Source organism: Choloepus didactylus, chromosome 7, assembly GCF_015220235.1.
Source record: "Choloepus didactylus isolate mChoDid1 chromosome 7, mChoDid1.pri, whole genome shotgun sequence".
NCBI classification, from domain to species: Eukaryota; Metazoa; Chordata; class Mammalia; order Pilosa; family Megalonychidae; genus Choloepus; species Choloepus didactylus.
In genome coordinates this window covers 3,619,488-3,644,961 of record NC_051313.1, presented here as the reverse complement: position 1 = coordinate 3,644,961, position 25,474 = coordinate 3,619,488, and the positions used below count along the sequence as shown (strand labels likewise).

General features: G+C 45.4%; 1 protein-coding gene and 1 pseudogene across 11 annotated transcripts in view; one reads left to right on the top strand and one right to left on the bottom strand.

Moving 5' to 3' along the window:
• UTRN (utrophin) overlaps window positions 1-25,474 on the top strand; it is a 473,101-nt gene that overhangs the window by 88,404 nt on the left and 359,223 nt on the right. For all 11 annotated transcript variants that reach the window (XM_037844841.1, XM_037844842.1, XM_037844838.1 and 8 more), the window contains 6 exons: window positions 16,392-16,484; window positions 18,494-18,571; window positions 18,911-19,003; window positions 20,920-21,092; window positions 23,816-23,931; window positions 24,608-24,765. In XM_037844841.1, coding sequence (XP_037700769.1) covers window positions 16,392-16,484; window positions 18,494-18,571; window positions 18,911-19,003; window positions 20,920-21,092; window positions 23,816-23,931; window positions 24,608-24,765 — 711 coding nt within the window. The remainder of the gene's footprint in view (window positions 1-16,391; window positions 16,485-18,493; window positions 18,572-18,910; window positions 19,004-20,919; window positions 21,093-23,815; window positions 23,932-24,607; window positions 24,766-25,474) is intronic.
• Window positions 11,565-12,244, bottom strand: LOC119540942 (annotated as a pseudogene).

Here is a 25,474-nt window from a genome sequence, read left to right as displayed (position 1 = left end):
GAACGAATTTTGGGTGGTCCCGTACACAGTTAACTGAGAAACTGTGAGTGACTCCATCATGATGGAGAGCCGTGGCAGTGGTACTGAGCTACCTTCAGGTTCTCTCTTTCCTCCTCTCAAGGCAGGCTGCTTCCTGCCTGGAAGTTTCTGGGAGATTTCCATAGACACCAGGCGCCAGTTAACCCTTGCTGAGCTGGAGAAAGGCTCGTGTATGTGCCCCGTGTCACTGCTTGCTGGAATGCTTGGTATTCCAGTGGCTTGAGCGAAAGAGCAATGCACCCTGCTGAAGGAAAGGAACTTTGTTTCATTTCCTTTGCCCTTCTTGTGTCATGGTTGAGTTCAAAATGTAATTTTCCAATGGGTCGGGCACGTCCCTGATAGAGCAACCCACACTGACATCTTCTGCCTTTCAGGAGTTTGTTTCCAAACGGGTACTTTCTGGACACTATCTTTGGTGGCCCTGTCCCCACCCCAATGTCCAGTTGAACACTGGGACCCATGGATTCTAAAATCTATATATATTCAGAATTGTCCACTTTGTTCCATGTTTACTACATCTCCCTTTCCCTGGCCACTATTACCTGTGTTAGGAAAATTGTGGAAGACTGAAACTGGGTAAAGAAAGATTCACGGGTGTCCAGTCTGGCTCAGCCCTCGGGCTAGCTCTGCATTTCATTATCTTTGAGCTACTTCACAACTGTAAGTTATAGAAAACTGGTAAAACACATGATTCTTATCCACGAAATGCACATTAATTGGAATACGACTGATCATGACCCCTGATAGACCAGTTTTTGCACCTATTGTAGATTTATTTCAACTTCCCTTCATTTGTTTGGACCCTGTGGTTCCTTGAATTCACCTTTGAACCTGCTGTAGCACCTACTGTTCCCCTAGTAACTAATAATAAGTTAAAGTGTTTGACCCAAAATTGCATCACAGTTTGACCTTTTTGAGAATTATCCTTTAACCCCTGGGCCACTTTAATAAACTGCCAACCGGTTCCTCCTTTCCCTGCTTCACTCTCTTCAACCCCCCTTCTATTTTCTATAGGGCAGTTGGAGTGATCTTAAAAGGTAAACTTGACAACCTCTTTCCCTTCTGTAAACTCTCCCAGTGGCTGCTGTGATGTAATTTCATGCGTCAGCCTGGCTGGGTTAGGTGTCCAGTTGTTTGGTCCGACAAGTGCTGGCCTGTTTGTTATTGCGAGGGTGTTTCGTAGCTGAGTTTAACTCATCGGTCAGCTGATCGCATCCATGGCTGATGTCATCCACAGACTTCCTCCCGCGGTGAAAGAAGGCTCATCCAAGCAGGTGAGGGCCTGCAAGGGAGGACAGAGGGTTTCAGCAGTCGGAAGGGAGAATTTCCATCTCCACTTCAGCCAGCCAGCTTTTCCTGGGAATTTATCATCACCTTCATCAGGATTCCGGCTGGTACCTGCCCTATGGAATTTGGACTTGCCTATCTCCAAATCCTGTAGGAGATCCTGTTGGTTCTGTTTTTCTGGAGAACCCTGTCCGATCCACGGCCCATTGTTCTTGGCTGATTCCATCTGACTTCCCTCTCGCTCCCGCCCTCTGCCCTGTTGTCCCTGTCCCCGCCCTGTGGGCCTTCCGGGCCCTTACTCACACTCCTCCTGCCGTCTTTTCCTGACCATCCCTTCCCTCCTTTCCTCCCCTTCAATGTCAGTTTCTTGAGGTCCTCTTTTCTGATCCCCCGGCCTAGGGTAGACATGTTCTGTACTCTCCAAGTGCTATCCTTGGAAGTGCTTTTTATAATAGTAATTTGAATAATTGCACCTGAGAATATTTGTCTTTCTCCTCCTGGCTGGGGCACGCCCCAGAGGCAGAGGGGCTGTCTTTTCTGACCCCTGGCCTGGCCTCAGGCATTTAGTGAGTGCTCTGTGTGTCATTTATGGGATTGATAAATGAACAGATGACAGTGACACACACACACTCTTCATATACCTAGTACTGTTTATCCACCAACCAGGCAGAGGTGGTTGAATTGGAAAGAGATAGGAGAGTATGGCATTGAGGGCAAAATCACCTAAATTTTATGATTTTGTGGATATGGATACAGTACTACTCGGCTTTTGCTGCCTTAATTCACAAAAATAAGCAAACAAACCCAGCAATGCAAAGCTTCCCTATTTGCCTGGCTCCTTGGAGTTGTACAGGAAAGACTGGTAAATAACCATTTGGATTTGAAGACAGTGTGCAATTCTCTTGTTCACCGAGCAGGCTCTACACTTGGACCCATCTTTACCATGGGAGGGGAGCAGAACAAGAACTTAGAATTGGCCCAGTTCATTCCTGGGAAAGGGATTTGGTAAAGAGCTTCAAAATATCAAATATTATGAGTTTAAGACCATCTTTTGATTTTTAACTATATATGAAAAATCAGCTAAGACAGCATGCACTATAAACACATATTCTTTTGCTGCAAATTCTTGCTACCATTTCATAGAACACACAACACTTTAGAGCTTGGGTTAAAAGCCACAAGGTGCAGAATAACTTGTGGTGGTTGGATTTTGAAAAGTTAGGAAGAGCTCAGTTTTTGTAGGTCCCTGGGTTTTCATTCTGTGCCCAAAAACACACTTGATCATAAATACCTGCCTCATATTGATAAGCAACACTGGAGTGTGATTGTGAAGCATTACAGGAGATTACCATCACTTAGGAACACTAAATACAAACCCAGCACGCCCTGCTGACTGGTGGTGGCCCCGGCTGTGGACAGGACACAGCTGTTTATGAACAGGGGTGAGAGAAAGCCCTCAGGCCCACTCTCCCAGTGCCCGGGGCGTTGCCTCCGGCAGCTTAGGGGGCTGCTCTCCCGAGAGAGGCAGGAAGCTCATCCCTTCAATGCTTGGAAACTTGTTCTGACCTGAGCCTGCATTTTCCTTGGCTGGCATCAGAGCTGTTCATCTGTGGAGCTGGGAATGCAGAAGCTCTTCTATCATTCAGCGAGGCCACCCCCAAAAGATGGCCGGCCAGCGAGTGTCCAGTAGAGATGGCGCCAGCTGGGCTATGGTTTGGGCACAAGTCTGCTTTTCTAAGACCAAAATGTGCCAAGTTTTCCTGTAAGTGACAACTCCAGACTTGAAATTTAAATGGTCAGAACATAAAAGAGGAAATTGGTGAAGCATTTTGTTAGGGTTTTGACTTGGAGGGATGTTCAAATCTGTTCCTTTTGGAGACAGGGGTCATTGCTTTCAGTGTCCTCTTGTTTCTCTACTTTTTCACGGCGCAAGTTGCTGATCACACTAATAAGCTTGGAAAGGTGAGTGGAGACTTGGGAAGGAGTGGTGCAAAAGCAGTCGGGGGCTTTTGCTCACCTGTAGGTATCCAATCCTCAGGACACGCTTCCCTGCCTGGTGACAGCCTCTCCACTGCAGGCTGGAGCTCTGAGAGCTAGGCATGGTCCACTTTTGATTTATTTCCATAATATGTATAACTTTAGCTCAACTAATTATTTTAGGAACCATAACCCTTCAAATGGTTCCTTAACAAGAAGTTTCAGTTGATAACTAGTCACCAGTACCTCAAAAAATCAAACAATAAAATGTACACCACAGTACATAGTACACCAGCTTCCTGTTATGTTCTGGCTGTACTTAAGTTTTTTCTTTTTTTTTTTTTGTCCATTCAATTTGATTGTTTTTGTTGGAGGAGGGTCATAAACATACTAGCAAAATGAATTTCATCTGGTTACTGTGGTTAAAGTGAAAAATTATTTGTATTTAATATTAATATGTTGTATTTTGCACATATTGAATACTTAATAAATGATTTTGATTGAGCTTATTAGTATTTGTAGTTGTTAAATTTGATAAACAAATGGGGTCTTTGTAATTGATGATGGATTTGGGGATTGATCTGCTGAGATGAAATGGCTTCTGTTCCAGTTTGCTGGAATGCAATATACCAGAAAAGGGTTGGCTTTTAACAATGGAGATTTATTAAGTTACAAGTTACAATTCTAAGGCCATGAAAATGTCCAAATTAAGGCATCAACAAGAGGATGCTTTCTCTGAGGAAAGGCAGCTGGCATCTGGGGTTCCTTTGTCACATGGGAAGGCACATGGTGACATTTGTGGTCCTTCTCTCCTGGGCTCTGGTCTCAGTGGCCCTCCAAAGTGTCTCTGAGCTGAACTTCATTTCCTTCATCCTCTCATAAAGGACTCCAGCAAGGGGATTAAGACCCACCTTGAATGGGCGGGGTCACATCTCCATGGAAACAACCTAATGAAAGGGTCCCACCCACAATAGGTCGGTACCCACAGGGATGGATTAAAAGAACATAGTCTTTTCTGGGTACATGACAACTCCAAACCAGCACAGCTTCTCACCCTTCACCAAGAAAGCGGCAAGCAGAGGCCCTGGCTTGTGCTGTCTCTGCAGCCCATGGGACCCCATTGTCCCAGCTCCAAAGATGTCTCCGCTTGGGGCATGGGGTGAGGGGTCAGGCCCAAGCCCGGGGGGGCCAGTGACCTCTAGAGAGAGGACTTGCAGAAGACGGGGTGGTTGTGGGGCAAGCAGCTCTTGCACAAGATGCTGCACCTGCTCTCCAGGTAGACCCTGCCCTCGGAGCTTCCCCCCACCCCGAGGGAGCCGGACGTGGGGTGGAGCCGGCACTGCGGTTATTATTATTACTTGCATAAGAGCTTTTCAGTGCAGTGCACTCAGTCCCAGATAGTCTTCCCCAAGGTAATTACCTGCAGCTCTTCAGAGCAAAGCAAGGTGCAGGTTAGCCCGGCAGCCGCTGGCACCTCCGTCCGCACTCCGCGCACGTTAGAGCACATCTGAGAACCACCCGCATCCGTGCAGACTCGGCCCGAATGCACGGGCTGGGGTTTTTGTTGTTAATATCTGCTGGGGAAAGAAAAATTCCTGCCAGCTTTAAAAAAAGAAAAGACTAAAGAGGACGATGAAATGCAGTATGTGGCCCTGGTCTGGGTCTAATGCTGGAAGAGAAAGGGCCCAAAAGGACATTTTACTGGAACAATCAGAAAATTCAACTGTGGACTTTACATCAATGCAGTTTCTTGAATTTGTTAATTATACTTGATGTGGATGCATAAGGGAATATCCTTGTTCTTAGGAAATACACATGGAAGTATGAAGTGTTTAAGGAATATAATGTATGTAATCTACTCTAAAATGGTTAGAAGATAGATAGAGGGAGTGGTATAACAAATGTGGAAAAATGTTAGAAGTTGCTAAATCTGGGTTTCTGGGTAAGGGTATGTTGGCATTCTCTGTATTATTTTTGTGTTATTTTTGCAAATTTTCTGTAAGTTTGAAATTATTTCATAATAAAAGTTAAAAAAATTAAGGAGATCTGAACAAAAGAAAATCCTGCCGACAAATAGACCCCCCTGCGCCGATAGAGAAAACACGACTTGTTGTAGGGTGTGCCTCTGGCAGGCCGTCGGGAGAGACCCCACAGTGTGGCCCCGACTTACCCACATTTCTATGGTAAAGGAGAAGACGGGCAGCGACGCCCGCCCTCAGCCCCTGGGTTGTCCCCTGTTCTGAGTTCCCTTCCGAGAGACGTGGGGCTCACCCCCCAAGGTCTGGGCTGACCTGGCACCTGAAACCGGAGTCTGGGTTTATCTAATTCCTGACCAAAGTCCTGGCCTGCCTGTGGTTTAGGACGCACCCCGGTGGAGGGCTGGGGTCAGGCAGTGGTACTCCTTGATTTTAAACAGCAACGTTCCATTTCTTCACCCTTCCTTAGCTCTCTGGAGGCCATCCCCTTGCCCTTGCCCCTCACCCCTGCCCCTGCCCCCTGCCCCAGGGTGCTGCCCTTCTCCAGACACCTCCACTGCTCCCTGGTGTGGTTGGGGTGCCTGGGGCATGGAGTCTGTGCACGGCCTGCAGGGTGGGCGAGGGTCCTGCCTCGGGCTGCCAGGTGGCCGAGTCCCCTGGGGCCCCCTGCCAACCCTAGGCCTTACCTGCAGTGCAGCAGTTACTTACCAACATCCAGATAAATAGCCCGTCACACGTTTGCACGACTGGTTACAAGGAAGATCTAATTTGGTTTTGCTTGGGTTTTATGGTATTTTGTGTTTTGTATGGTGAGTGCTCATTCATTGATTTGATTCCAATGCAAATACTCAGCTAAGGATTGCGGGGTGTCTGATTACCTGAGCCTTCTGTGTCTCGGCGCTCTCTCCCCCTGCTCCGCCCCCCCCTTCCAAGCAAGTTTCTACTCGGCATCTTCTCAGTTCCTAGGGACTTGTGCTCACCACTCTGAATCTTTAAAGGGAGTGGCGGGTGGCATCTCTCCCTCATTCTCTAGGTGACTCTAGTACAGCCATGGCTCACCTTGTCCTGGGTGTGTCATATTTTCCCAGCTGCCGAAACAAATGCCATGCAATGGGCTGTCTTAAAAACAGGAATTGATCGGCTCACCGTTGCACAGGCTAGTGGGTTTGCTTCCTCCCAGTCAGTATCTTCTGGCCAACAGTCTCTGGGACGCCTTCGCTTTTCTGTCATGTGGCGATGTCCATGGCAGTGTCTCCTCCTTTCTCTTTGTTATGGTTTCCTAAAGCTGCTGAAAAGCAATATACCAGAAATGGGCTAGCTTTTAACAATGGGGATTATTTAGTTTACAAATTTATAGCTCTAAGGCCATGAAAATGTCCAAATTAAGGCATCAAGACAAAGATACCTTCTCTGAAGAAAGGCTGCTGGCATCTGGGCTTCCTTTGTCAGACAGCAAGGCACATGGCTGGCATCTCCTGGTCCTTCTCTCCTGGGTTTCGTTGCTTCCAGCTCCTGCTTCAGTGGCTGTCTCAGCTCCTCCGGGGCCTTTCCTCCAAGCTTCTTTGGGTGTTTCTCTCTCTGGGTTCTCTTGGCTTTTTTTCCCTGTCTTTTGTTCTCTTCATAGAGGACTCAAGTAAAAGGATTAAGACCCACCTTGAATGGGCTGGATCACATCGCAGCTGAACCAACAGGTCCCACCCGCAAGAGTTCTGCACCCACAGGGATGCATTAAAAAGCACATGGCCTTTTCCGGGGTATGTAATAGCTTCAAACCAGCACATTCTTCCTGGTTCCATTGACTTCCAACTTCTGGCTGCTCCCTGGAGCTTCTCTCTCTGTGGCCTCCCTCTACGGCCTCCAGTAAGAGGATGAAGAACCAGCCTGAGTCACTGGGCCACGCCTGCCGTAGCTGAGTTCCTGTTTACAGAGGTCCACACCCACAGGAATGGGTTCAGATCGTGAACCTGTTTTTTTGGGTGCACAGGTCCACGCCACCACAAGGTGGTTACCGGTGCTCTTCGGTGTTTCAGTCTTCTCAGCCGGAGCTGGTTCCTTGCATTCCTTCTCCATATGCCTTTGGGTTGAGAACCAGATCTTGAGGTTTCCAGTCTTCATTTCATTAATTAAGCTACAGACTCCAAAGTTGTGATGAACCCAGTCTTATCAATTTGCTTAATTTCAACTAGAGATATCACTCTTAAAAAATCTATTCTTGATTTTACACAATAATAAGAGGCATGTAAAATATTAGATAATAGAAGAAATTCAAAGAAAAATTTTTCAATCACTTTTTAAAATTCAATTTTATTGAGATATATTCACATTACCAGTCATCCAAAGTGTACAATCACTTGTTCACAGTACCATTATATAGTTGTGCATTTATCACCACCATCAATTTTTGGACATTTTCATTACCCCCCCCCCCCAATAAAAATAAGAATAAAAATTTAAGTAAAAAAGAGCAACCAAAACATTCCCTACCCCACATCCCTCTCTATTATTCATTTACTTTTTGTCCCCATTTTTCTACTCATCTGTCCATACACTGGGTAAAGGGAGTGTGAGCCACAAGGTTTTCACAATTACATGGTCACACTGTGTAAATTACATAGTTATATGATCTTTTTCAAGAATCAAGGCTACCAGGTTGCAGTTCAAGGGTTTCAGGTATTTCCTTCTAGCTATTCCAATACACTAAAATTTAAAGAGGGATATCTATATGATACATAAGAATAATCTCCAGAATGACGTCTCAATTCTATTTCAGATCTCTCAGCCACTGAAACATTATTTTGTTTCATTTCTCTTCCCCCTTTGGTCCAGAAGGCTTTCTCGATCGCATGGTGCCAGGTCCAGGCTCATCCCTGGTAGTCACATCCCACTTTGTCAGGGAGATTTACACCCCTGGGGTCATGTCCCATGTAGGGTGGAGGGCAGTAAGTTTATCTGCAGAGTTGGTGTAGAGAGAGAGGCCACATCTGAGCAACAAGAGAGGTTCTCTGGGGGACACTCTTAGTCACAATTATAAGTAGGCTTAGTCTCTTCTGTAGTAACAAAGATTGAGGGCTTGGCCTTCTAAATTGCTAGCCCCCAATACTTGTGAGAATATCAGTAATTCCCCAGGTAGGAAGTTTAGTATTTCCACATTTTTCCCCAGTCCCTCAAGGGGACTTTGCAAATACATTTTTATTCTCTGCCCAGACTACTCTGGGATGTATCAGGGCTTCACACTAACCTGTACAAAGCAACCAGATCTCACTCCCTATGCAATGTTCCATATAATTATGGTGTATAAATAAACTGACCATACAAGTTAAATTATATAGTGAGCTACAGAAAATATAGATTTTGCACTGAATAAACATCTCTTCCTTTGGTCTCACACAGAAGTTGAAGTTTTAAAACACCCTCAATATTTTCCTTTACACTTTAGTCTGATTTGCCTTAGTCCTAACCAAGTCCATTTCGTTCATATCTCTAATTGAAGTCTAATCTCTTTTACAGCTTCTTTAACAGTTGCTGTATGGGGTGATACTGACATTAATAGCTGCTGAACTCTGGCTCTGAGTCTCAGGTGTCACATGATACCTGAATTTCCAGGGACCAGTCAGGTTATACACAAGGAACTCAGCATTTCAGAATTTAGAGACAACCGTTACAACTCATGAATGAATGTGACTGCGGTAAGAGCTTACAATCTCAGAAACTTTACTATAAGCCTTCCCCGATAACCTAGGCTCTCAGATTCAATTCTCAGAGTTTGCACATTATAGTTAGTCCATATTAGTGAGGTGCTATAATGTTCATCTTTTCATTTCTGGTTTATTTTGCTCCACATATGGTCCTCAAGGTCCATTCACCTAGTTGCACACCTCACAACTTCATCCCTTCTTGTAGCCACTCAGTATTCCATTGTGTGTACACACCACAGTTCACCATTCCATTCATCAGTCGATGTTCCCTTAGGTCACCTCCATCCATTGCGAATCGTGAATACTGCCACCATAAACCCCACTCTGCAAATGTCCATTTGTGTCCCTGTCTCAGTTCTTTCAAGTATACACCCAATAATGGGGTTGCAGGACCATATGGCAACCCCATAGTTAGCTTCCTGTGGAACCACCACACTGCCCTCCAGATGGGCTGCACCGTTCTACTTCCCCACCAACAGTGAATAGGTATATCTCGCTCCACTTTTTCTCCAGCACTTGTATCCCTCTGTTTATTTTTTATACAGTTTTGTTCACACACCATACATTTCCTCCTAAGTAAACACTCAGTGGTTCCCAGTATAATCACATAGTTATGTATTTACCACCACAATCTATATTAGGACACTTCCATTTCTTCCACAAAGAAAAAGGAAGAGAAGGGGAAAAAAAAAGAAAAAGAAAAACATGATGAATAAAAAGTAAAAGAAAAAATAATATAAAATAAAATACAATAAAAAGTCAAACAACGCCATCAATGCCAAGAATCTCATACCCCTCCTTTATATCCCCCTCTTGTAGACGTTTAGCTATGGTATATTGTCCTTGTTACAATTAATGGAAGTGTATTACAATGTTACTGTTAACTACAGACTCTAGTTTGCATTGATTGCATTTTTTCCCCTGTACCGTCCCATTTTCAGTACCTTGCAATGTTGACATTCATTTGTTCTCCCTCATGTAAAAACATTCTTATATTTGTACATTTAATCACAATCATTGACCAGTCTAGATTTTACTAAGTTTTACAGCCCCAGTCTTTATCTTCTATCTTTCCTTCTGGTGTCCTGCATGCCCCACCCTTCCTCTTTCAACCGTAATCACAATCATCTTTGTTCAGTGTACTTACAATATTGTGTTACCGTCACACACTATTGTGCTGTCCATTTCTGGATTTGTATGGTCAATCCTGTTGAACATTCTGTACTCGTTCAGCATCAAATGCCTGATCTCTACCCTCTCTCTGTCTCCTGATATCTTCATTTCTACACTCTTCTCCAGACTTCTCTCTCCTGTCTTTTCCTATCTGTCTGCAGCACTCCCTTTAGTATTTCTTGTAGACTAGGTCTCCTGTTAAAAAATTCTGTCAGTATCTGTTTTTCTGTAAATATTTAAAACTCTCCCTCATTTTTGAAGGACAGTTTTGCTGGATATAGGATTCTTGGTCGGCAGTTTTTCTCTTTCAGTATCTTGAATATGTCATACTGCCTTCTCACCTCCATGGTTTCTGCTGAGAGATCCACACTTAGTCTTACCAGTCTTCCCCTGTGTGTGATGGATTGCTTTTCTCTTGCTGCTTTCAGAATTCTCTTTTTTTTTTTTTCTAATTTAACAGTGTAATTTAGGAAAAGAAAGCAATAATAATTTGACTCTTCAGGACCCCTTCACTTTGTCTTTGTCAAATTCTCTTATCTCTCCCCTTCAAAGATGGACTAAGGATAAGGGATGAATGATAAAATACAAGTTTTTCAACTGCTAATTGACAAATTTTCATCAGCCACAGTATATCTCTCAAAAAGATCTTTTTTCATTTGCTTTTCCAAGTTTGGAAACAACCTGCTTTACTGATTCATCTGATTATTGTTTTAACCGAGTGGCTATACTAACACTTTTAATTAGTACGCTGAATTGAAGCCCAAATCAGAGAGATTGTGGATTATTTCCAGTGAGTAATCTATGTCCACTCTCTCCTCACGATGGGGAAGAAGGTCACTAACATCTATTGAAAGCCTATGTCCCAGGCATTCTGCTTAGCATTTTCTTAACTTGCTCAAAGTCATAAGCTTAAAAGTTGCAGACGCAAATCCAGAGCTATCTCGCTCTAGAGCTCTCTCTGCTACATTGTCAGTTGCTGAGTGTAGTTCAAAATTTTAGAAATCTTTTGTCACTCTGTAGCTATAAAAGAATTTCATACAAAATGCTAAAAAAAAAAATTTTTTTTTACTTCCAAATGCTTCAAGTTAAAATGTCTTAACAGAATTTGAGGTCATTTTGCTAGTCATTCCACTACCCATTTCTTACTCTCCTCAGCTCTATTACCTTTCACTTATAGTTACTTGATCATCCTTTGCTGTACAACAGATTATTCAACCTTTCAGCTATCCTTCCACTCTTTTGAATGGGTGTGCTCTCAGATATATATACACTTTGGCTTACAGAACAGAAGGAGGCCAGAGGTATGGATGAGCAAGTATGATTCTGTTATTCGTTATAGGTGAATGATAGAAAGAATGCTACTAATATCCATAGGTAAGTTCCTTAAAGCATGTTAAGAAATTGTTATTAAAAGATTGCTTTATTTTTCCATTGAATCAAGCACTAGCTACCAATTACAGTTAGAATTTTTTTTGCCTTCTGAAAGTTAACATCACCTTTTTGGTAACCAAATAAAAAAATCAAACTAGGTCCCAGTGGTTATGTCCGTATCTAGATTGTTCAGGTGACCAGGAACTCTTATTTGTTTGCTTTAGCTTTCAGCTCTTGGTTGTATCTCCAAATACGAAACAGGTGAGAGGTTCCTGCTGCCCCCACAAAAAAATTAACAGCAGACTCCAGTTTTTTTGGAATAATAACAAGTGAGTATCTTGACCAAATAAACTCTGTAGCCGTCAAAACAGCAGATTGAGCTGTGCTGAGTTTTTCTGCAGGTCTGGCCATGTCAGCCAATCCAGCACACACCAATCCCCATTTCATAATTGGAGCCCTCAAAAAACTGTTTTGGGACCTGCCAGGTGGTTGTACAGAGACCTCAATTTCTCAGGCAGCATCAGCTCCACTTTATCGAGGAAACGGTGGTAGATGGCCCGCAGGCCTCGGACGCCGGCGGCCGACATTGCCGCCGTGGGGTGATCGCGGGTAGCCGGTTGGGAGAACTGCGGTGTCCTCTTCCCTGGCTGACAACGAAGGGCAGCGCGTCACTTTCCCCTGCCACAGCGCCTTGCGTCCTCTTCCCTAGCGTGCCCTTCCCCAGAGACCGCCGAGGGGGCGGAGGCTCCTGACCGCCCGCCCCGGGCCCGCCTCCAGCCCTGGAATCGGAAATTCTCTCTCTTTGTCTTTGACATTAAAAAATCTGATTAGTAAGTGTCTTGGAGTAGCTCTGTTTGGGTCAGTTCTGTTTGGGGTACCCTGAGCTGCTTGGACCTGTAATTTTATGTCTTTTTTAAGAGTTGGGAAATTTTCATTGATGATTTCATCTATTATTCTTTCTGCCCCCTTTCCCTTCTCTTCTCTTTCTGGGACACCTATGACACAGGTGTTTTAATTCTGCCATCCTTCCAGAGATGCAGGATAATGTTTTTGCTGAGTGTGTATGCACTTGCATGTGTGTGTGTCCTGTGCACTTGTGTGTGCATGAATGTGTGTGCTGCCTTTCCACGGGGTTTATCAATTCCTTGAGGGACTGGCTGTTGACTCTCTCTGTGTCCCCTTTCTGTGGTTGTGCCCATCAGTCACCCCTGACCTGATGATGTAGACCAGATTTGTCTGGCACTCTGTGTTAGGAAGTTATTCATATTGGGAGATTACACATAGCAATTCAGATTCTGGCTTCTTTTGAAAACCATGACATCCCTGCAGCCTTGGGCCTGTTTCCTGCAGCCCCCCTGGCTGGGCCAGGCTGACTCGCCCTGGGCCTTGGGGCCTTCTCCTCGGCTGTGCCCTTGGGCCTGCTCCATGTGGCCATGCCATTGGTGCGGGCGTCTGCTCCCCCAGTTCTCCTGTGGACCCCGGGTGCACCCCGTGCAGACCAGCTGTTTGCTTCTGTGCTCTGCAGCCTTGGGGCTAGCTGGACGTGGTGTTAGGGCATGTGGACAGGCACAGTGGGGAGAGGTGGAGAGCGGGGATGGTGTGTGGTCACACGCTGTCATGTTGCCTTGTTCTTTAAGGTTCGCTGCCACCCAAGGCTCATCTGCTTCTCGTTCCACTTTGTGCTTTTAGGAGAACTAAGGCTGCCCTCTCTTGTGAATGGGAAGGGCAGCCAGAACCTGGCATTTCTGCTGAGCCAGCCCAAATGGGACGTTTACCCAATGTTTGTACCACATCGAATTATTGAACCCTATTCTCTCCATCAGAGACGTCTCAACAAACATTTAAAACTCTAAAGGAGAGATGACATGTCAGATGAGCAGGTCTTTATTTTTATGAGAAGATGACTGCCATTTGTGTGCCGGCTCCCGGGGCGGCCCGGAGTTCTGTGCCTGGGATGTGACAGCCACAGGCCACTGACAAGCTGTGTGCACCGAAGGGAGAGCCTCACTGGGAGTCTGTGGGGAGCAGAATCCACCCTGGGGCCCTGCGAGGGCAGTCCTCACCCTCCACCCCGGGGTAGATAGCTCCCATGACGCGCCTCAGTCAGGCCCCCAGAGCCCCGGGGTGGTGGTGCCGGCGCTGGGCACGTCGATTCTGAGCCCGCTTCATGGAACCACGTCCTGGTTCTGCATCTTCACTGGTCAAGTTCCCCGTGCCTCAGTTTCCCCTCCTGTAAAACGGGGGTGACGCAGTGTCTACCGCGAATGCTAAATGAAGAAATAGATAACACATCTAACCAATACACCCGTGTCTCTGAATCTCCGGGGTCACCTCACCGCTGGCTGAGTGCTTGCTGACAGCAAGTCTTGGACGTTGCACGGTTCCTCTGCCAGGTTTTGTACAGCTCGCAAGCTGAGAAGGGTTTTTGTATTTTTAGATGATTGAAACAAAATTAAAGGAAGAATCCTATTTTGTGATACGTGAAAATGAGGTGAAATTCAACTTTGAGTGTCCACAGATAAAGTTTTATTGGAACACAGCCGCTCTTGCTCGGGTAACGCCATCTCCAGCCTCTTTCACGCCTCAAGGGCCGTGTGGAGCAGCTGCCACGGAGACCTCTGCCGGCACAGCTGACCCTTCCCACTCTGGTGCCATGGGAGGCCTTTGCTGAGCCCGGCTGGAGGGCACAGAGCCCGTCCCCCGCGCCCTGGGGCCTTCTTGCACCCTTGGCGTGGGCTGGCCCCTGCCGTCCATCTGAGGGATCTTCTGGGCGTATTGTCAGACTCTGCGGGATTTTAGGCCCTGTCCATGTGGCTGCTGACCGTGGGGGTGTGCTCTGTGGTTCCGAGCCTGGTTTTGGATTTATTCTCCGTTTGCTTTGTTTGCTTTTCTGGTGCGGAGGCTCCAGGCGGGGGCTGCCCTCGTCAGCCCCTTCTCAGTGGGTTTGCTGGACGTGCACCCCATAATGGCACTACTGGTGGGCAAAGCGGATTTCTGTCTGATAGTTGTCATAATTAACCAGAAATTGGGACATGAAGAAAGTGAGCTGTTGTTGTAACTGTTTGTCTTTTAAAGGAATTAGGAGCAGTGGTTCCCCAGGTGTGAGGGCTGACTTCTGGCAGCGGCCGTGTGGCTGTCAGCTCTGTGTTTATGAGGACGTCCCCGGGAGCCTTCCTCGGGCTTGTCGTTCAGGGGACACGTGGATGAACTGGCTGGCAGGGAAAGTGCGGCCTGCTCAGAGTGAGGGAGGCCACCTCCGCCAGGTCCTGCCCGGGCAAGGGGCAGCCGATGGGGGAGCCACGAATTGAGTGCCCACTGGCCTCTCGTCCTCCGTGACTGACGTGGGGCACAAGGCTGCTCTGTGTTGCTGGCTGGCTTTGAAGGGGACACAGCCCTCTCTGTCCTCATGTGGGGAAGCCAGGCATTCAAGACGCTCTGTGAATTGAAACTGCTGAGTGCCCCCGTGGCATCTTTGCTTTATCAGTCCTCCCAGACGCTGCCGACACTTTGTGGCTCTTCTATGGCAGGAGAACATTTAAAGAGGTGTTTGTGATATGAGTGACAACATCCACCACCTAGTGAACAGCTGCCATCTCGTTCTTAACAGATGAACAAATAGACACAGAGAGGTCAAGTTCCCTTGCTGTTTCGGTTTGCTAAAGCACCCAGAAGGCAATATGCCAGAAATGGGCTGTCTTTAACAATGGGGTTTTATTAGTTCACAGACATGCAGTTCTAGGGCCATGAAAATGTCCAGGTTAAGGCACCAACAGGATGACACCTTCTCTGAAGAAAAGCTGCTGGTCACTAAATGTGGTCCAGCCACGCAGCGCAGCATTCTTCAGCTATAGAAAAGAGTGAATTCTGATCCGTGAAGCAACAGGGATGAGCCTTGAAAGTACGATGCTGAGTGACACAAAAGGACAACTATTGTATAATTCCCTTACATGAAATATCTAGAATAGACAAATTCATGGAATCAGAATGTAGATTCGTGGTTTCCGAGGGCTGTGGGGAGGAGGGAAGGGGAGGTCTTGCTTAATGGGTGCAGTTTCTGTTTGTGGGATGAAAAAGTTTTGGAAATGGATGGTGGTTGATGGTGTGATATTGGGAATGTAATCAATACCACTGAACTGTTCATGTAAAAGTGGCTAAGATGCCACATTTTATGTTATGTATGTATGTGACGACAATAAAATAAAAGTAAAAACAAAATCCCGGGCATCCTGATGTCCCTTGGGAAGTCCGTTTCATGCTGACTGTCGCTCCGAGCAGGCAGCCGCCCAGCTGTCGAGATGGAGCTGCCCTGACGTCGGGGGTGTGCATCCATGGGGCTGAGCTGTTGGTAAGTCAGGACGAGACGTCAGGGCTCTGTCAGCCTTGCTAGTCACAATCCTGGCCTTGGGATCCCAGAGCCCAAAGATTCCCGTTGTTAAGAAATTAATGGCCAGACCCCGTAGATGCTGCCCCTGGGAGCCAAACTCGAGGAAAATGACCCATCCTGTTGTGGAGATGACAGGGACATTGTCAGTGTGTGGGGACAGGGCAATGACTGAGAATTGTGCCCTCCTGGCCTTGGCGTCTGGGGCTGCCTGCTCGCGGACTCTGAGGGCGCACCCAGCTCTGCAGCGTCTCTCAGGACCCTGCTCTTTTTCTAGGAAAAAATGCAAACCATACTGTTCAGCTTAAAAAGTGTGTCCTGGCTCCCCATCTTCTCTGGATTTGTGCTTGCTCTTTCTGACCTAGGAGGGCTTAAAGAGCTGCTGATCATCCAGAATGCTTTAATAGGAAATAAATAAAATGACCCATTTATCTGCCAGTTACACTTGGGATTTCTGCTGCTGAAGTCACTCATATCTTGCTTTTTCCCCAGAGTGGGAAACCTCCCATCAGCGACCTGTTCACAGACCTCCAGGACGGCAGGAAGCTGCTGGATCTCCTGGAGGGCCTCACGGGATCCTCGCTGGTAAGGGGGCGTCCTGAGGGCTGGGGTGGGCTCTCCTCAGGGCACAGAAGACCCGGTGCGGTCGCAGTTGATTCGTCTGGGGGAGGGTGGCGGCCGGTTGCTAAATCCTAGGCTCCCAGGATTGCTCCGAGGGTACCGGCGGCGGGGGCTCTTTCCCGGAGGCGAGGGCGAGGCGGGGGACTTGGCCAGGTCCCCGGCGGGAGGCGTGCAAGTATGGAGGGCGGCGAAAAAGGAACAGGCGGGACACGTTTCTTTTAGGATGATGAAAACCAAGAGAGTTTATTAGGGGAGAGTACAAGCTTATATTGGGCCGTTTAGAGGGCGGGGTAGCTGTAGGGGTTAAAGGCTTGGATTGGTTCTGAGAGGGCGCGGAGGTTGATTGAAAAGGGGGCGGGAGTTGCTCCGGTAACGGGGAGTGGGTGGGCAAGGTAAAGGGGGCGGTTTTCTCCGGCAAGCCCTCCCCAATGGTTTTTACTTTGGGGTGAGGAAATGGGGCCTGCATTCGGCTCCACTTTCTCAGGCCCGGGGGGCCGTGGAGGGCGCAACCACCCGTGCCCCACTACCTTTCCTAGGGGCTGATCAGTTCCCCTGGCCCAGGCCCGCCAAGTCAGAACTCGATAACAGTGTCCCGCAACCCAGGGCTACTTCTCCCAGTTGGCTGGGGCTGCCCTAGCAAAGTCTCCAACGCAGGAGACTGGAAACCACCGGAATGTGTCGTCTCACCCGTCCAGAGGCCGAGGCCAAAAACTGGGGTTTCGACAGGGTTGTGCCCCCTTTCCAAGGGAGAAGCCCTCCAGGCCTCTCCCCTGGCTCTTGGCGGGGTCCCCAGGCCGTGTCAAACCCAGCTCTGTGTCCGCCCCACGGCCGTCTCCATGTCTCCCTCTCTCCCTCTGTGCCCAAATCTCCTCTTCTTACAAGGCCCCAGTCCCCACTGGGTCAGGCCCCCCTGCACCTGGGCCTCGTTTAACTAATGACATCCTCAGAGATTGTTTACAAGTCAAGTTCACTCCCATGGGGATGTGTCTTTTGGGGGAACACAAGTTGATCCATAATAGAACTTTTTAAAAAAGTTAATTCTTTGATGGAGCAACATTTGTGCTTTCTTCAGGGCCCTATTTTTTTATCAAAGATGAAATTTCCTTAAATATTTATTGCTCCAAGGCAGCCCACATTGAAGATCACACAGACAAATGGATGAGTAAAACAGGCATTCCCAGTAGAGTATGCACACAGACACATTGAGATGTTCTTTTACAAATATTGAAAAATCATTGTTTAAAATGCTGGCATTTATTTTTATTCAGGTTTTATTCTGTGTTATGTGTAAGGTCCCCTGTGCTCACCCAGAAATAAATGCCTGTGCTAACGCAGAGAGAGCATTTTATGGGTGCACACATCAACACCAGGGGAAATGCATTTAGAAGGCAGAGAGGCACTCCTGAGATCAGTTCCTGCCTTGCCACAGCGTGTGTGTTCACGCCTCCTTCTGCCTTCCAGGTGATGGGTGGGCACCTGCTGGGAAGGCTGCTCCCTCCCGGGGCAGATTCCCTTTCCCGGGTGGCAATCCCTGCCTTGCCTGCCCAGCCCCTGGGGACCCTGCCCTGCCCACGCCCGTGCAGGACGGCTGCACCTCCCTGTGTCCGGGCCAACTGAGGCGCGTGGAGCTTTGCTCCTGCAGCATGGACCCCCAAATTGTCTGCACACTGGAGTCACCAGGGAGATCTCTGAAAACCCCCAAAGCCCAGCACACCCCAGGCCCATCAGGTTCCCTTCTCTGGGGCTCGGGTGGGACGTGGGTGTCTGTACCTTCTGAAGCTCCCTGGGAGATTCCATGTGTGGGAAATCAGGGAACCACAATGAGCAGGTGGTGCTGGTGGGGACTCGCACACTGTGGACACTGTCCTCCGAGCAGCCGTGCGTGCCGAGCCGTTACGGTACGTCACAACCCAGTGCCGATCAGGCGGGGGAAGCGAAAATCTGCCTCGCTTGTTTTGTGCTTGCTTTTCCAGCCAAAGGAGCGTGGTTCCACGAGAGTCCACGCTTTAAATAATGTCAACCACGTGCTGCAGGTCTTACACCAGAACAATGTAAGTTTGGGGTGTGAGTGTTGGGGTTTGGGGACCACTGGTGTTATTCTTTGGGAAGCTGTCCACGCAGGCTGTGCACTGGCATCAGCTGATTTTTGGAAGCACTTTTCCTACAGGAAGTACTGAACGTTTTCTTTCAGTGAAAGAATAAACGTGCTTTTTATTATTTCTTTATCAATCTATTATATAAACAATATGTTTTTGAGATTTAGCTTTTCCTAGTTCTCGAAAATGAAATTTATCTTCTAATTCACTTATATTGTCAGCCAAACGTGCCAAAATGAAAACCTGAGCTTCTGTGGAAAAATTGTCTTAGAAGCTCCTTTTTCACATTAACAGGTGGATTTAGTGAATATCGGAGGCACTGATATTGTAGATGGAAATCACAAACTGACACTGGGATTACTGTGGAGCATCATTTTGCACTGGCAGGTGGGGAAAGTTTTAATCACTTTTTAATAAAAATTGAAAATTTATCATTGCTATAGAAATGTCTGACAAGTTGTGCTATTTTCCTGGCATAGGAAAAAAGGCATCTATTTCTTATATTAAATTAAAAGAGATTGACATGATTTCAGACTTGTAGAAAAGTTGCAAGAATAGTTCAAAGAATTCCCAGGTTCCCTCCACTCAGATTCCCCAAATGTTAACAGTTTTCTCTTTTACTGCATTCTTTTTCTCTCTTTCTTGCTTCATTTACATACCTTACTGTGTATTTTCTAGAAGTGAGGAATTCTCCTAAAAAAGAAGGAATTATCTTAATATAGCCACAATATAATAATAATAACATAATGTAGAACAAATAATATATTTGTTAATATGTAATAGTCTTATATAATGCTAATATTATTATCTAAAATATGTTAATATTTTAATATTAATAGTAAGAGTAGTCTTATATAATGCTAATATTAACTATTATCTAAAATGGTTAGCATTGTATTATATAGTAACTGCATATAATTATCAAAATCAGGAAAATAGCGGGAAACAATACAATTGTATAATCTACAGATCTTGCTGAGATTTTGTCAGTTGCCCCAATAAGTATCCTTTACAGCAAAACAGAGCCCAAGACCCTGCCTTGTGTTTGTTTGTTGTGCCTCTTCAGTGTTCTTTATTCTGGAACAGTCTGAGCCTCTCTCTGCGTGTCGTGATACGGATGCTGCTGGAGAGCGCTGGCTGTGGACTGGGTGGACTATCCCTTAGTGGGTCTGGCTGCCGTCTGCCCTGACTAGACTCGGGGCATTCACCTTGGTGGAGCTGCCCCCGAAGCGAGGCCGGGTCCTTCCCTGGCCGTGGAGCGGGGGGCTCAGCCCGTCCCTCAGCCGAGTCGGTGGCGAGAGATGTGACCTTTGGCTCAAGGCGGTGTCTGCCAGGGTCGCCACCCCAAAGCCACTACCCTTTGCTACTAAAATCTCTTGGGGGGAGATACTTTGAGATAGTGTAAATATCTGAGTCTTTTTCAAACTTTCATCTCTTAGTTTTAGCATCCATAGACAATTCTGACCTTGATTGGTTATTATTTTGATGGTTGGCAAATAGTGATTTTCTAATTTGCCTTTCAATAGTGATTTTCTATTTCATCATTCCCTCTACTTCGGCTTTCTACACTTAAGGAAGAGCTTTCCCTGGTCTCTCGTTTATCTGTGTATCTTACCCACCCACCCATTCATTCATTTGTGTGTATGTCAGTGTAGACTTGTGGATTTTTACTTATTCTGTAGGTTTTAATCTTTTACTAAGATTATTTATTTTGATGTCCAAATTGCCCCAGATTTGGCCAGTGGGAGCCCCTTGCGCTGGCCCCTGTGTCCCTCTGATATGTCTCCATCATTCTTTGAGCACTTCCCCAAAACATACTTACTGCTTTTGAAATGTAATAAAAAATGTGTTAGTTCTAGATTTAAGCTGTTATTGCCACCAAGAAAGGTACTTTATTCTTTGATTTTGATGTCCTTCTTTCCTTCTGTCCTCATTTTTGCAGAAAATAAAAATTGGATTCTCTTCCTGTGAAAAGATCTTTGTAAATATATGGCATTAAAATATTACTTTTTTGTGTACTCATTACATTGCAATCAAATGTAATGCAGTATTATTTGAAATATAGAAAATACAGTATTATTTATGAAAGTGGGGTAAAAATCACTTCTAAATCCTAGTACACATAGAAATCACTGTTAAAAATTTACTTATCTTTCCAGATTTTAAAGGAGGATTGTAAAAGGAGTGAAAGGAATGTGGGTTCCCTGACGCGTAACGGTTCACTAATGCAGTTTTCTTTACTCAAGGACGCGAGTCAGGTACTTTTAGGAGGTTACTAGGTGGACGTGTTTCCTCCCCCACAGGTCAAGGACGTCATGAAGGACGTCATGTCCGACCTGCAGCAGACTAACAGCGAGAAGATCCTGCTGAGCTGGGTGCGCCAGGCCACGCGGCCCTACGGCCAGGTCAACGTGCTCAACTTCACCACCAGCTGGGCGGACGGCTTGGCCTTCAACGCCCTGCTCCACCGGCACAGGTGAGCGGCCGGGTCTGCTGGGGGGGCCGTGGTCTGGCTCCCTGGGCTCCCTCACCCCGGCTAACCCCACGGCTCCTCCTTTAAGCCTCTTCCCCAGCACCCCCCCACCCATGTCTCCCAAAAAGGCTAAGGAGAGGAATTCAGAGGCACGCTACCCATTGGGTCTTTGCCCCGTAGGACAGAAACGCCAAGGGCAGTGCCCCTGTCTCCCCCCACTGTCCTGTCACGCACACAGCTGGACCCCACGCATTCAGCATTAGCCGGTGATACTTACAAAGGGTTGGGTCAGCATTCATTCTCATACCGAAGAGTAAAAGAGTATAAGTTCAATGCCATTCCAATTAAAAATAGCCAGTTTTTCATAAAACTTGTAAACAAATTATATAATTGTATATAAGATGAAAGATCAGTAATAAACAGCCAGGACACCCCGAAGGAAAAGCACCAGGCCGAGGGGCTGCCAAACAGAAGTCAGACCAACGAGGAAGCTATAGTAACATGTGAAATGTATGTAGTGCTATAAATAAATGCACCAATGTAATAATAGGTTGAACCACATGAAATTGCCAATACGTGACTGTTTTTGACCCACAAAAAAATGACAATTTTATATAGTTTAACTTAATTGAATAAAGAGCTCAGAAATAGATGTGTCATACAGGGAAATCCAATAGATAACCAAATTAAATTAAGATTAGGAGTAGACAATTCTGAGACATCTGGTCACTGATATGTAAATTAGCAAGTGAGGTCCTTCCCTCACACCTGACACCACACCCCAGAATAAATTACGGATGGATTAAAGATTCAAATGTGGAAGGAAAAATTTTCTATATGTTTTATTGCCACTGTAAATGATTCATTATCTCAAGGTTCACTGCTGTAGGTTCTTGCCGATACATAAAAATCCACGGACTTTTCTATATCTTAAACATCTTAAATCTGGAGACCTGTTAAATTCTTACATATTTTAGTAAATTTGCCTATAGTTTCAGGAATTTGTTTATTAGAGCAGTTGTAAGTTTATAGAAAAATCGTGCAGAAAGTACAGAGTTCCCCTATACCCCACCCACACACAGTTGTCTGTGTTAACACTTTGCATTAGTGCGGTGGCTTTGTTACAATTGATGAAACAATATTATTATAATTAAATTATTAACTGTGGTCCATAGTAGAGTTCACTTTTTGTGTTGTACAGTTCTGTGATTTAAAAAAAAATTCTTACTGTGGCAACATGTATACAACAGCTTCAAATTTCCCAGTTTAACCACTTCCAAGTATAAACTTTGGGACGTTCACCACAGTCACAGTGCTGAGCTCCATCGCCACCATCCATTACCAAAACTTTCCGTCAGTTTTTTTGGGTAGAATGTCCATGAATTGTTAAGATTTTATTTTGTTGTTGCTGTTGTGTTTTTCCTTTCCTTTCATTTTTATTTTTTGTTCCTCATTGTGCCAGTCCTTCAGCACAGTGTTGGTTTAAAGTGGCGATGCACAAACAAAACGTTTTGTTCTTGATAAGGGGGTGCTTTTAATGTTTTACCCTAGTATGATTTTTGCTATAGCTTTTTCAGTATGCTTTTTGTCAGATTAAAGAAAGTCCCCCACCCCCTCTCTTTTATGAGTTTAATCTCCCCTCTGATCCTAGTTAAGAGATTTTATGAGGAAACTATTGAATTTTAGCCAATACTTTTTCCATCTGTTAATGAATTGATTTAGCAAATATTAGTTGAGTGCCTTCTCAGCCTGCACAGCAGAGAACAAAGCAGACATCTCCTGTCATGTGGAGCTCACATGCCAGTAGAGACAGACAATGATAAAATAAACAAGTAAGTTTTAGAATGTCTATAAATGGAAACTACTCCAAGAAAAGTGCATCAGGCAAGAGGGGAAGAGATGTCAGCAGGTGACAGGTGATGGGGGTGTGTTTGTCTTAGGAGATGCAATCACAGAAGGAGCTGGGATGGAGCTGGGGGTGGTGGTGGGGCAAGTCCAGAAGGTCTGTAAGTCTAAGATGCAAGAACGGATAGTGTTCAAAGAAACGACCAATTGGGTAAATCAAAACAACAATAATGTCCAGTTTGTGGGATTAAAAGAAATTCCAGATAGGAAGGCAATGATAGACAATAATGATATGGGGGGAGGGGAGGGGGGCGGTGAATGAGAGAGAAGGCCTCCCAGGGCCTTTTTTAAGGAGTCTCCAGTGAGTAGATGAGAGCTGATTTCTCCCCTCTGCTCCTCTTGGACTTCTAATTGGTGGGTTTAGTCCATCACCTTTGATTGTGTTAACTGCTATATTTAGGTTCATTTTCAAAATCTTATTCTTGCTTGTCATTTCTTTTACTTTTTTATGTTTTGTTTTTCCTTTCTTGATTTTCTTTTGCATTGATAGACTCCCCTCCCTCCCCTGCCTTTCTTTGTCTTTTACCTTTGGGGAAACATTATATGCCATTTTAATCTTTCAGTGGTTACCCTAGAAACTTTAACATGCATGTTTAATCAATCCAAGAACCTTAGAATATGGCACCTGTTGTTTTCCTATTTATAAATTGCTTTCAAATATTATTTATCAGACAAGCCTTTGAGCTACAAATTAAAAGACAAACTCTTATTAAGTTGCAAATAAGACGGTCTAAATACTGAAATGCATTAGACATTAGCGGTGCCTGTCCTGTCTCCGCATTGTTCATCTTTATGGCTTTTTCTTTGCTTGGCAATTTCAGACCCGATCTCTTCAGCTGGGAGAGTGTCGTCAGCATGTCCCCGGCGGAGAGACTGGAGCACGCCTTCGGCAAGGCTCAGCATTATCTGGGCATCGAAAAGCTGTTAGATCCTGAAGGTATTGTTCAATATTTAATTTCCACCTTGATTTTGCTTTTGGATTTTGAACACTTTAAAAGCAGCATTTTGTCTTCCTTTTTAGCATGAATTAGGATAAATGAGGAGAATTTTCCCTTTTGAAGAATAACTGGAAGCTATATTTGTAAACACATAATTAGAACTTTTTTACTTAGCAATCTAAAGGGTCCCTCACGGAGAAATTTAATTATATTATTGGAGAATAGCTAATCTGTATTAAAGCTTTATAAAATACAATTGTTAGATAATTCAATATTCGGTTTAATTCATTAAAATGTGTTTGTGTGAGAATGTCTTCCATATGATGCAACAACTTTAGTTTCCAGTGTTGCAGGGTAGAGTTCTAGACTCAATTTCACAGTTATTAATAAAGTCTGTGTCATCATCTGACATGGTAACAAAGGTACCTTACCTTTGAGCATTTCGTAGATGCTTTTAGGGAAGATTTTTAAGAAATGGGATATGGAACAAAGCTAAATAATCCTCTTTGTCTCATATATTATCATTTGAAATGACAATTTACTGAGTTATGAGATTATCAGAATTTTTTATTGGGTATTGTTTCTGGCTACTGAGTTGTTTTGCATGTGATATTGAGCAGTTCACATATTTTGGGCATCTAACTTCGGCGGGTTCTTACTTTGTTCCACTTTTAGATGTTGCCGTCCAGCTCCCTGACAAGAAGTCCATAATTATGTATTTAACGTCTTTGTTTGAGGTGCTACCTCAGCAAATCACCATGGATGACATTCGGGAAGTGGAGACCCTTCCACGGAAATACAAGAAAGAGTGTGAGGCAGAAATTAGCATACAGGTCAGTTTTGTGGATTCTTAATTAAAATGTGCGATTCATCAACTTTGTTTCCTCGCGGGTACTAGTGACTAGCAAGATAAAAGCCCTTTCAGAGTGTTTTAGTGTGAATGAGAACATCTTGGTTTCTCAGCCGGTGTTAGGCGTGGTTGGGTTTCTCGGTTAGCATGCCTTCACATGGAGTATTAGAAAACCAGAACTCAGCTGACTCAATGAAGAAGGAAGATAGAGTATTTCACATAACAAGGCTGGCGTTGGGTCTGGCCTGTTGATCTCGCTGTGCCTTGACGTGCTTAAGAACATGCATTTTTCTGTCATTCTGATTCGATCCCCCTTTATCACTGTCGGTGTGTGCTGAAGAGACAGGCTTTCTCATTTCAGCCCAATTTATTTCTAAGTACTAGTCCCCACCCCACCCCCCCATCTCTCTCTCCCCCACTTCCTCCCTCACTTCCTTTGTTGCCATTAAAAATGATTCTTCTGATTACGTCTGACAAGCCCTTTCAAATGGCAATCTTCTGATCTTCTTTGTCCCTTTCCTTTAGAAGGAGTGATCTGCAATTGGCTTCTTGTGAGTTTTTCCTTTAAGGGCAGGTGTGAGTTGGTTTCCTAGACTTCCTTCCGGTGGCAACTTGAACTTTTGTCTCTTCTCCTTGGTGGGATGGGGCCAGTGCTGTGCTGGTGTACCAGCTCTCCCCAAACCTCCAAGCCC